Source organism: Abrus precatorius, unplaced genomic scaffold, assembly GCF_003935025.1.
Source record: "Abrus precatorius isolate BTA unplaced genomic scaffold, Abrus_2018 Scaffold8, whole genome shotgun sequence".
Classification (NCBI taxonomy): Eukaryota; Viridiplantae; Streptophyta; class Magnoliopsida; order Fabales; family Fabaceae; genus Abrus; species Abrus precatorius.
In genome coordinates, this window is record NW_020874428.1 from 10,515,996 (window position 1) to 10,528,596 (window position 12,601).

At 39.1% G+C, this 12,601-nt stretch overlaps 2 protein-coding genes across 2 annotated transcripts; both read left to right on the top strand.

Annotated features, from left to right (window-relative positions):
• Positions 1 to 5,334: 5,334 nt before the first annotated feature.
• On the top strand, positions 5,335 to 8,362 carry LOC113874203. The gene is made up of 5 exons (XM_027512427.1): positions 5,335 to 5,418; positions 5,819 to 5,965; positions 6,477 to 6,588; positions 6,663 to 7,672; positions 7,856 to 8,362. The coding sequence occupies exons 1-5, from the start codon at positions 5,335 to 5,337 to the stop codon at positions 8,360 to 8,362; spliced, it is 1,860 nt and encodes a 619-aa protein (XP_027368228.1).
• A 3,153-nt stretch (positions 8,363 to 11,515) lies between these two features.
• On the top strand, positions 11,516 to 11,992 carry LOC113874204. Its single transcript, XM_027512428.1, has one exon. The coding sequence runs from the start codon at positions 11,516 to 11,518 to the stop codon at positions 11,990 to 11,992; it is 477 nt and encodes a 158-aa protein (XP_027368229.1).
• The last annotated feature ends 609 nt before the right edge of the window (positions 11,993 to 12,601 follow it).

The window sequence follows — 12,601 nt, forward strand, 5'->3', positions numbered from 1 at the left end:
TGCGACCAATAGACGTGCCTGAAGACTTTGTGAAGATGAAGGCATTTCCATTCTCACTGTGTGACGTGGCCAAGGACTGACTTTACTTGCAGCCAACACCAATCACTACCTGGAATGACATGAAGAGGAGATTCTTAGAGAAGTTCTTCTCTGCCTCCAAAACTGCAACAATCAGAAAAGAAATAAGTGGGATCAAGCAACTGCAAGGAGAGACTTTGTATGAGTATTGGGAGAGGTTTAACAAACTTTGTGCAACCTGTTCGAATCACCAAATCAATGAGCAACTATTGATCTAGTATTTTTATGAAGGTTTACTTCCTATGGAGAGAGCATGATTGATGCGGCTAGTGGAGGAGCTTTGATGGACAAGACCCCTGCAGCTGCAAGATATTTGATTTCGAATATGGCAGAGAACTCACAGCAATTCAGTTCTAGGCATGTGACCATATCTGTGCATGAAACAACAACTACCACTGTGGCTGCAGTCGATAATCAAAGGCTGGAAAATAAGCTTACGGAGTTAACTTCATTAGTGAGGCAACTAGCAATGGGACAGTGTCACAGACATGTGGTATATGTTCAGGTAATCATTACACGGATGCTTGTCCTTAGCTGCAAGAGACATCCAATGCACCGTCCCATGTGGTGGCATGTATACATCCTCCGTACCAGCAGCAGCAGTAGTATAATCCATTTACACCTACATATAATCTAGGGTGGAGGAATTATCCTAACCTGCAATATGGTCTAACCCAACACAACATTAGCAGAGGTATAATTACCAACAGCCACAGCCTGTGCAGCATCTAGTCCACCAGCCAGCACAGCCATAGCTGAAATATATTCCTCCTCCTCTTAGATAGCAAGCTCCACAACAGCCACCTATGCAACAACCTAATTCTGGCCCTTCTCTGGAAGAATTGATGAACTAGATGGCTACACAGAGTCTGCAGTTCTAGCAGAATGTTTCAGCCACTATACAGGATTTGCATACCCAGATTGGGCAATTAGCTACCTCAATGAATAATCTACAGCAACAAAGGTCTGGAGCGTTACCTTCTCAACCTATGGTGAATCCTAAAGGTAATATCAGTGCTATCACTTTGAGAAGCGGCAAAGAGCTGGATAACAGCCCGGTGTAGGCCAAACCAACCCAGTCTAGTGCAGATGTCTTAGAGAAGTCTGTGCAGCAGCAGCAGATCCCTTTTCCATTTCCATCTAGAGTTTCTACATCAAAGAGAGTGGAGTCTGATCAAGAGCTGCTAGATACTTTCAAAAAGGTGGAGATAAATATACCACTGTTGGATGCCATTAAACAGATTCTTAGGTATGCGAAATTTTTGAAGGAGTTATGTACATACAAGAGGAATTTGAAGAAGAGAGCAGTTTAAACAGTCTCATCCTTATCTCAGTCCAGTCTTCCACAAAAATGTGATGTTCCAAGCACATTCTCTATACCCTGCACTATTGGAGAAGTAACCTTTACTAATGCCTTGCTGGACTTGGGAGCTTCCATTAATGTTATGCCATCAGCAGTGTATAAAATGCTACATTTGTGAGACTTGAAGCTAACCAATGTGATCATTCAATTGGCAAACCATAGCACAACTCAACCTTTAGGAGTGCTTAAAGATGTGTTGGTAAAAGTCAACTAGTTAATTTTTCCAGCTGACTTCTATATTCTTGATATGCAGGATGAGAATTCTACATTGATTCTGGTGAGGCCATTTTTAATGACTGCGAGGACTAAGATTGATGTTCATACAGGCACATTGTCTATGGAGTTTGAAGATGACACAGTTCACTTCAATATTTTTGATGCCATGAGACATCCAGCTGAGAGCCATTCTATGATTTTTGACCATTTTATTTTTCTAGTTGATATTGATGTTATAGGTTCTGATGTTGCTGCAGATGTCGATGTAGATGTAGATTTGGATTCAGACTTTGATGTTTTACCATGCTGCACCTGTGATAGTGGCATATGTTCCATTTGTGTTGAGATTGATCTTTCCATATCTTCTGTTGTTTTACCTTCCATTACAGGTGCAGGTCCACATTCTGTTATGTTCATGGCTGTTGTAGTCCCACAACCTCCATTATCATTTGTTCAGCAGCCGCTCTTATTAGAGTTGAGTCCTCTACCAAACCATCTTAAATATGCCTATCTAGATGCAGAGCAGAGGTTTTCAGTGATTATTTCCACCAGCCTTTTGGAAGATCAGGAGGAGAAGCTGCTGCATGTCCTAAAGGTGCACAAGAAGGCCATTGGTTGGACCTTGATTGACATTCCTAGAATCAGTCCAGCTATATGTATACACAGGATTCACTTGGAGGATGAGTCTAGACCAGTGAGACAACTCCAAAGAAGACTCAATCCTACCATTCTTGATGTAGTAAAGAAGGAGGTGACCAAGCTACTAATGGCTGGGATCATCTACCCCATTTCTGATAGTACATGGGTTTCACCTGTCCAAGTGGTGCTCAAGAAGTCTGGTATTACTGTTGTGTAGAACCAGGAGAATGAGATGATTTCCACCAGAGTTGCCAATAAATGAAGAGTATGTATTGATTATAGGCGACTCAACCAGGCTACTAGAAAGGACAACTTCTCTCTCCCATTCATCGATCAGGTCATAGAGAGATTAGCAGGTAAATCCCATTATTGCTTCCTGGATGGTTTTCTGGTTATATGCAGATTCATATTGCTTCTGAGGATCAACACATGACCACTTTCACTTGTTCTTTTGACACTTTTGCTTATAAAAGGATGTCAAAGGTGTATGTTGAGTGTATTCTCTGATTTAATTGAAAATTGCATGGAGGTATTTATGGATGATTTTACTATTTACGGTTCCTCATTTGATTCATGTTTGCATAGCTTGACCAGAGTTTTGGAAAGATGTGTTGAAACTAACCTTGTGCTTAATTATGAGAAATGCCACTTTATGGTAAGAGAAGGTGTAGTTTTAGGGCATCTTATTTTTTAGAGGGGAATATAGGTTGATAAAGCAAAGATTGATGTTATTTCCTCTCTGTCTTACCCCACGTCTGTGCGGGAGGTGCGTTCTTTCCTTGCACATGCAGGTTTTTACATGAGATTTATCAGAGACTTCAGCATGATTGCTCTGCCACTGTCCAGTCTTTTGCAGAAAGACGTACCATTTTTATTCACTGATTCATGTAAGGAGACGTTTAAGGAGTTAAGGAGGAGACTCACTACAGCATCTATCATGCAACCACCAGATTGGAAGTTTCTCTTTGAGTTGATGTGTGACGCCTCTGACTTTGCACTTGGAGTTATATTATCTCAGAGAGTTGATCATGCTACACTGAAATTTCTATTGAAGAAGTCAGATGCTAAACCCAGATTGATCAGATGGATGCTTCTTCTGCAGGAGTTTGATATTGATATAAAAGACAGGAGTGGTGTGTTGAATCAGGTTGCTGATCACTTGAGTCGTATTGAAGAGACCATTGATCCTTTACCTATTTGTGACAGTTTTCCTAATAATTATTTATTTGCTCTGTATTCTATAGAATATGTACCCTGGTTTGCTGATATTGTAAATTATTTGGTTACTTCTGTTGTACCTCCTGATGCATCTAGATCCCAGGTTGATAAGCTTAAGAGTAATGCTAAAGATTATGTCTGGGATGATCCATATATGTGAAAATTTTGTAATGACTAGGTTATTTGTCGGTGTGTTTCTGACCATGAGTTTCAAGATATTCTGCATTTTTGTCATGACGCACTGTAGGAGGCCATTTTGGACTACAGAAAACAGTGATGAATCCACATTTTATTGGATTTTTACTTGTCTTTTTAGTGTTTCTTAATAGAAAAAGTAGATTTAGGAAGCGTAAATAACATAAAAAAATCATTTTGGTCAATTATTATAGATTTCTTAATTTTTAGTTAATTTACATTGATTTACATAGAAATAATTTACATTTTTGATCATTTGAATAGTTGTGTAGGAATTTCTAGGCTTATTTCATGAATTTCTAGCCTTTGAGAAAGTTTGAGTTGAAAGTGATCACTTTGGATTCCATAGTGGACACTACATCAAGCTAGATCCAGAAGGGCAGACCAAAATGATCACTTTGATTCCATAGTCTGACACTACAGAGATCCCAGTTTGAAGAGGCGATGCGCGTAGTACTTTGGTTCTATAGTAGACACTCTAGAGCAGACCAAAGTGATAACTCTGATTCTAAAGTGAACACTTCATATAAGGCCAAAGCCACCAGTCTTGCACGTAGCTACTATGAACCCATAGTAGACACTTCAAACAGGATCAACAACATGGTGACCTGCGGGTAACCACTATGAAACGATAGTAGCTACTATGAGAGTAGTGAGCGTCATCACTATGAAACCATAGTAGCTACTTGATCAATTGGATTTTTATATGCTTATTTTCTCTCATTCTTAGCTCATTAATCCCTTTTTGTGCTTAATTGGTTTTAATTGGACCATTTTATGTTGTTCGGATTTCATTTGGGCTTTATTTAATTTTTCCAGCATTAGGCAAATTCTGACATTGTTTTGATTTTTGGGTCATATCTTGAGTTGTAGGGCTTATCTCATTGTGATTTTTGATTTGTAGAAAAGTTTAGAGATAGGTCCACAAGTTGTATGGAGAGATCGAAGACCAATTCTGGTGTTAAGAAGCTGACTTTGGGCCTAGAAGTGAACTGAAGCGGTGCAGTTGTAGATCCTGAGTAAGGTGTAGTATTTGGGCCATATCTCAGTCCACAGACATCCGATTAAGCTCATTCTAGTGGCGTTTTGAAGCTGACATCCAAGGCTACAATTGTCCTTCAGGCCACTAGTTAAAATGAGGCCGTTTTCATATCCGAAATAACAGTAGAATGTTATGAATGAAATTTTTAGGGAGAATTTTGAATTTAATTTTGCTCACTCTCTCTCCCCCCCCTCTCTCAGCCTCTCTTACCTTTACGACTTGTTGTTTTCCCTCCATTAATGGAGGCTTAGATTTCCATCTAATTCAAGGATTAAAAGAGACGTGACACTCTTGAGGATTAGTCTCACATTGGTATAAATTTAATAACAATTTCGGTTTTATCTCTTCCTTATTTTCTCCTTTTGCTAATTATATTTTTAAATTGAAGTTATTCGTTTGGATTGATGATTATGCATTTGGTTGATTACGTATTATTCGATTGATGTATATAATTTCGTTTTAAGGAACATGAATTGGATTTTCAGGTTTGAAAACTACGATTAACAGCATTGGTAAATTAAATTGGCATAATTCAATTAGGTTCTAGAGTTTTCTGAACTTTAAGTGATTATGTGTTAATCGAATGCATGAAGGTTTTCGTGTGAATGTTGAGTTCGAATTGAGGTTTCATTCGGATTCATTGTTAATTACCGAATTGCTTGTTGATGTATTCTCTTAAAAAATTCGGTGATAGAGTAGTTATTGTTCTTCTTAATTCTTGGATTGAAATTTCAATTTCTGTTCACTCTTCATTCTAATTATAATTAGTTGCATTTTTTTTTCCTTTTATAAACAAACCCCTTGTCTTATATACTCTCTAAATAGATAAATTCGTCCTTGTAATTCTTTGAGAAACGACCCTAGTTGCTTACCTCATATTATAGTAATTAGGTGTATTTTGACTCGTGTGCGACCACGTGTCAAATTGGCGCCGTTGCTGGGGATTCATTGGCGTTTTTAACATATTTAGAGTGTTAATCTTCCTTATTTTGTTTTGCGTTCTGTGTGCAAAATTTTGGTTTGCAATTCTGGTTGTTGTTTTGAGGTATTTATTGTGAGTCTTATAGGTGGAAAACTTCACTACCAGTTTGACTTTGGAGTTTGAGGCTGAATTTTGGTATCCAAATAGCACTCATCACGCTGATCAACTTTGTCCAAAGGAGCCCCGCAAATTCTTTCATTTGGTAGGTGTTTTTCTACAAAAGGGTAAAAAGGTAATTTTTCTGGCGACTAACTCGGATTGGGCTAAAACTTGATGAGACATTGTAGAGAAATTCAACGATCAATACCACAAAATTTAGGGACTAAATTGAGTGGTGCACCCCTGAAATTCTAAAATTCCATCGTTTAGACCACTTTTTCATTTTTTTTAGTATTTTAAGATTTTTAAAAATAGTAAAAAAATTCTCAAAAATAGAAAATTTTATTTCTAGTACTTCTGTGGTGGTCCCATATTTTTAAAAAAAATATTTCGTTGGTTTTATTTCCCTATTAGCATTTTGTCGGCATATTGTGTGTTTAGTATTCTTATGTGTCTGATGTTGCATGACACGAGCTAACCCTGGTGAATTGCATCCTTTTAATCCTAAAATTGATAGGACATTTCATCATTTAAGTAGAACACATAAAAGGCTTTCCTTTACTAAAAGGCTTTCCTTCACTAATATTCAAGTTGATAATAGTGTAGGTTCTACTAGTAGTGTTAATCATTTTGTTTTTGTGCAGTCTGAGTCTGAGTCTTTGCATTCGGATTCCGAGGATATTATTAATATGGCTAACAGAATTTTGAAGGAATTTGTAGCACCCCTGATGTCAACTATCAAGCTTTGGCAATTCAGTCTCTGAATTTGGATGCAGACTTTGAGCTCAAATAAGGGTTGATACATCTGCTGCCCAAGTTTTATGGTTTAGCTGGGAAAGACCCTCACAAGCACTTGAAGGAATTTCGTGTGGTATGCTCAACCATGAAGCCACATGGAGTGGAGGAGGACCACATTAAGCTGAGAGCATTTCCTTTTTCTTTGGATGGATCCGCCAAGGATTGGTTGTACTACTTGCATCTTGGTTCCATCACAAGCTGGCAGGACATGAAGAGGATGTTCTTGGAGAAGTTCTTCCTTGCCTCAAGAGCTGCTTCTATTAGGAAAGAAATTTGTGGCATAAGGCAAATTACTAGAGAGACTCTGGATGAGTATTGGGAGAGGTTCAAGAAATTGTGTGCAAGCTGTCCACACCATCAAATAAGCGACCAGCTCCTTATTCAATATTTTTACGAAGGTCTCATGCTAATGGACAGAAGTATGGTTAATGCCGCTTCTGGAGGGGCTTTGGTAGACAAAACTCCCACTGCAGCTCGTGAATTGATTGCAAACATGGCTGCCAATGCACAACAGTTTGGTACCCGAGCCATGGTGTCTACAAGAGGAGTGAACAAATTGAAAACCTCTGATACAAACCAGCAAAGAATGGAGAACAGAATAGAAGAGTTGACAACTTTGGTAAGGCATTTGGCACTCGGTCAGACACAGCAACCTCAACAGTCCATCCCAACAGCAATAAGCGTTTGTGGAATTTGCTGTGTACCAGGTCACGCAACAAATCAATGTCCACAAATGCAAGAAACCAATGAAACAGTTGCTGGAATTTTTCCTGGAAAACCTTTCCAACAACAACAGCATCAAAGGAGTTATAACTCCTTTTCCAATACATACAATCTCAGATGGAGAGATCACCCGAACCTGAGGTATGGTAACTCTAATCAGTTCCAACAACAGCAACAACAACAACAACAACCTCAATATCAATTCAGGCACCACATTGCAGAACAAAATATGAGGCAGCAGTATTCACAGCAAGCTAAAGCAGACCAACCACAAAGCAGTAGCTTAGAACCAAGCCTAGTAGATTTGGTGAAGCAGATGGCAACCAGCAGTGTCCAATTTCAGCAGAGAACAAAAGCCAACATCCAGAATCTGCAAACATAGATTGGTCAGTTGGCTACAACAGTAAATGAGCTAAAATCCCAAGGTTCTGGCAACCTTCCCTCCCAATCCGTGAGTAACCCAAGGAATGTGAGCTCTATCACTTTGAGAAGTGGCAAGTAGCTTGAAGTTCCAGATTCTGCAGAACATTCTGCTGCAGCAGAAAAATCAAATTCTGCAGAGATAGACGCAGCTGAAGAGCAACCAGAGCCATCCAACAAGAGAGACAGTAGTCATTCTGAACAAAACATTCCGCTGTCTTTTCCAAATAGAGTGACTCAAAACAAGAAGATAGCAGAGGTAGAAATGGACAAGGGGATCATGGAAACTTTTAGGAAAGTTGAAGCCAATATTGCACTCCTAGAAGCTATCAAACAGATCCCAAAGTATGCCAAGTTTCTCAAGGACTTGTGCACTCATAGAAGAAGGCTAAAGGGAAATGAAAAAGTGAGCATGGGCAGAAATGTTTCTGCCATCATTCAGCCAAGCATTTCTCCAAAATGCAAGGATCCTGGGACTTTCACCATTCCATGCATCATAGGAAGAAAGCAATTCAGTCAAGCCATGTTGGACCTTGGAGCTTCCATCAATGTGATGCCAAAATCAGTCTACCAGTCTTTGCACATTTGAAAGATCAAGCCAACGGGAGTGGTGATCCAACTTGCCAACCAAAGCACAACACACCCTGAGGGAGTTTTAGAAGATGTGTTGGTAAGAGTGAATGATCTTATTTTTCTTGCTGATTTTTTTGTGCTAAACATGGAGGATGATATGCATGTTGATCAACCAACATTGATCTTAGGTAGGCCATTTTTGAGAACTGCTAAAACTAAGATTGATGTACACTCTGGTACTTTATCCATGGAATTTGGAGACAACAAGGTGCATTTTAAATTGCATGATGCCATGAGATATCCACCAGAAGAGAATTCTGTGTTTCATTTAGATATCATTGATACATTGGTTGATGATATGCATGTGAATTTGTGTGCTGAGTTTCCTGAAATTGTAGGCATTAGAGATGACTTTCAATGTTCAGATTGTGATGAAATTCATGATTTATGTGCTGTTTGTGCCGAATTTAATGCATGCATATATGGTTCAGCGTTTGCACAAAATTTTTCTGAGGAGTTACATGTTGATCCTGGAAGTTTAAGTTCTGAAGTTATTAGAATAGATTCTGATTCTAATTTTGCTGTAGTGAAAAATACTGATTGTACACATTCTGATTGTTCTGTGGGTTGTGCAAATAACTCTTATGCTGATCTTTCTGTTGTGGGATATGATAATGTTCTTGTGCAAGATTTTTCACACGTTGCAGGTACCGAGATTAAAAAAATAGGGCAAATTCCAAGATTAGCACCCTCCATACTTGGAGCTGAAGCCTTTGCCAGAAAATTTAAAGTATGCATTCTTGGCACTAGATGAGAAGCTGCCAGTCATCATAGCCCAGGATTTGCAACCAGAACAAGAAGAGAAGTTGCTAAACATTCTGAGGCAGAACATAAATGCTTTAGGCTGGACATTGGCTGACATACTTGAAATTAGCCCCTCTACATGCATGCATAGAATTCAGTTAGAAGAGGGAGTGAAACCAGTGAGGCAGCCTCAGAGGAGATTGAACCCTCTGATTTTGGATGTGGTCAAGAAAGAAGTCAGCAAGCTTCTAGCTGCTGGCATCATTTACCCAATTTCAGACAGCAAGTGGGTGAGCTCGGTGCAAGTGGTTCTAAAAAAGATTGGAATAATAGTAGTAAAGAACTCAAAGGATGAGCTAGTTCCCACAACAGTGCAGAATAGCTAGAGAGTCTGCATTGATTACAGGAAGCTGAACCAGGCCACCAGGAAGGACCACTTCTCATTACCCTTCATTGATCAGATGCTGGAAAGATTGACAGGTCAGTCAAGTTACTGTTTTCTTGACAGATTCTTTGGTTATTTTCATATTCATATTACACCTGAGGATCAAGAGAAAACAACCTTCACCTTTCCATTTGGTACATTTGCATACTAGAGAATGCCTTTCAGTTTATGCAATGCCCCAGGTACGTTTCAGAGGTGCATGATGAGCATTTTTTCTGATTTTCTAGAGAATTGCATGGAAGTCTTCATGGATGATTTTACTATTTATGGTACTTCATTTGATGCATGCTTGGATAGCCTTGCTAGGGTATTGCATAGATGTGTTGAGTCTCACCTTATTTTGAATTATGAAAAGTGTTATTTTATGGTTAGGCAAGGTATAGTCTTAGGACATGTTATTTCTGGTGAGGGTATAGCTGTTGATAGTTCTAAGATTGATGTTATTGCTTCTTTACCTTACCCTACATGCGTGCGGGAGGTGCATTCTTTTCTTGGTCATGCAGGTTTTTACAGGATATTTATTCATGATTTCAGTAAAATTTCCCTTCCACTTTCCAAGCTGTTGTAGAAGGATATAGACTTCCAGTTTGATGACGAGTGCAGGAGAGCTTTTGATCAATTGAAGCGGCACCTCATTTCTACTCCTGTCCTTCAGTCACAAAACTGGGAATATCCGTTTGAGCTCATGTGTGATGCATCAAACCAAGTTGGAGCTGTACTTTTCCAGAGAATTGGAAAGATTCCTCATGTCATAGCATATGCTTCTCGGACTCTAGATTCTGCACAGGCTAACTACACCACTACAGAAAAAGAGCTTCTGGCTATCATTTTTGCTTTAGATAAATTTCATGCTTATCTATTAGGAACTAAAGTGACTATTTTCTCTGATCATGCAGCATTGAAGTTCCTATTGAAGAAGCTAGATGCTAAGCCCAGACTTATCAGGTGGATGTTGCTGTTGCAGGAGTTTGACATAGAGATCAAGAATAAGAGTGGAGTTGGGAACCTGGTAGCAGACCACTTGAGTCGGATTCCACAGACTTTGGAGCCTCTACCTATCTGTGAGACTTTCCAGATGAGAAGCTTTTGGAGCTGCGAGGTAAGGACCCATGGTATGCTGACTTGGTTAACTATCTAGTTGCCTCTGAGTTGCCTGCTTATTTTAAAAAGCATCAGATAGAGAAACTTAGGAGTGAGGCCAAATATTATGTTTGGGATGATCCTTATTTGTGGCGCATGTGTAGTGATCAGATTATTAGGCGCTGTGTGCATGAGTTTGAGATTCCTTCCAGTTTGCATTTTTGTCATACACTTGCTTGTGGTGATCACTTTGAGCCACAACGCACTGCTAGGAAGGTCTTAGATGCAGGTTTTTACTGGCCCACATTGTTTCGGGATTCTTACACCTATTGTAAGAATTGTGAACAATGTCAGAAGACGGGTACTATCTCACGTAGAAATGAGATGCCTCAACAACCATTATTGTTTTGTGAGATATATTTGATGTTTGGGGCATGGGTCCATTTCCTGTCTCATTTGGTTTTGTTTATATTTTGTTGGTTGTTGATTATGTCTCCAAATGGGTGGAGGCCAAGGCCACCCGAACTGATGACTCTCATATTATTGTAGATTTTGTCAAATCACACATTCTTTGCATGTTCGGAGTGCCCTGGGCAATCATCAGTGATCAAGGAAGCCAATTTCTGTAATAGGAACATGACAGCTCTACTAAAGAAATATGGTGTCACTCACAAGGTTTTAACTCTATACCATCCGCAGACTAATGGACAAGCAGAGGTATCAAATAGGGAGCTGAAACATATTCTGGAGAAAACAGTTCAGACAAACAGGAAGGATTGGAGCAAGAGGCTTGAAGATGCACTATGAGCTTACCGCACTGCCTACAAGACCCCTTTAGAGATGTCCCCTTATAGAATTGTCTTTGGCAAGGCATGCCACCTTCTGGTGGAAATTGAGCACAAAGCATATTGGGCAGTTAAGAACTGCAACCTTGATATGAGTCAGTCCGAACTTCACAGGAAGTTCCAACTTCAGGAGTTAGAAGAGATTCGGTTGGAAGCCAATGAGAACTCCCGCATGTACAAAGAAAAGACAAAACTCATTCATGATAAGATGTTGCTGCGGAAGGAATTCTCCATAGGCCAAAAAGTGCTTCTCTACAAATCTCGCCTCAAGCTGTTTTCTAGTAAGCTTCGTTCTAGGTGGCTTGGCTCCTATATAGTAACTAAGATTTTTCCATATGGTGCTGTACAGATTTTGGAGCCTGGAACAGATAAAGTATTCACAATGAATGACCACCACTTGAAGCCTTTTCATGAGGACACACCCTTGGAGACCATTGAGGAGGTCCGCTTGCTAGCAGCCACTTACACTTGATAGGGGAGTTTCTTTTTCTCTTTCCCCCTACTTCACTTCCTTACATTTCCATTATGTATTACATTGAGGACAATGTATAATTGAAGTGTGGGGGAATAGTTAGTTTAGTAATATGTTGTTTGGTAATTAGTCTTTCATTTTGGTAATTAGTCTTTCATTATAGATTTGTTCCTTGGTTTATTTGCTTGTTAAATAAATAAATAAATAAATTTTGCTTTGTTCTTACTCTTGTTTTCCATTGTTGAATTGAAAGTTGTGAGTTAAGGCATTAGGGAGGATAGGGTTCCAACATGATTTCATTTTTACTTTTTTCGCTTGATATTTGTAAATGGGTGATAGATTTTGACTTGTATATTTGAATATATTGGACTTTACCCTTGTGAGCTTTTGAGTCTTATTTTGGATGGTTACACTTCATGCATCCTTTTCTTTCTTGTGTGCTTTCCCTCTTAAATTTTGTCATTCTAGAACTTGTTTTGACTCTTCTTTGAAGCTACATTTTTCAATGCATTCATGAAAATGATAGAGGAATTTCTTTCATTTTACCCACTTGGCCATATAGCCTACCTTGCATTTTGCCCATTGTTTAGCCCCTTTGAGCCGTATTGA

Excerpts from the sequence above, each read along its gene's own strand:
- LOC113874203 (XM_027512427.1), top strand. The coding sequence starts at position 5,335 with ATGCATGAAGGTTTTCGTGTGAATGTTGAGTTCGAATTGAGGTTTCAT. Across the intron at positions 5,966-6,476 it reads TTCTACAAAAGGGTAAAAAG|TCTGAGTCTGAGTCTTTGCA; the intron begins GTAATTTTTCTG and ends GTTTTTGTGCAG. Across the intron at positions 6,589-6,662 it reads TATCAAGCTTTGGCAATTCA|CTGGGAAAGACCCTCACAAG; the intron begins GTCTCTGAATTT and ends TTTATGGTTTAG.
- LOC113874204 (XM_027512428.1), top strand. The coding sequence starts at position 11,516 with ATGTCCCCTTATAGAATTGTCTTTGGCAAGGCATGCCACCTTCTGGTG.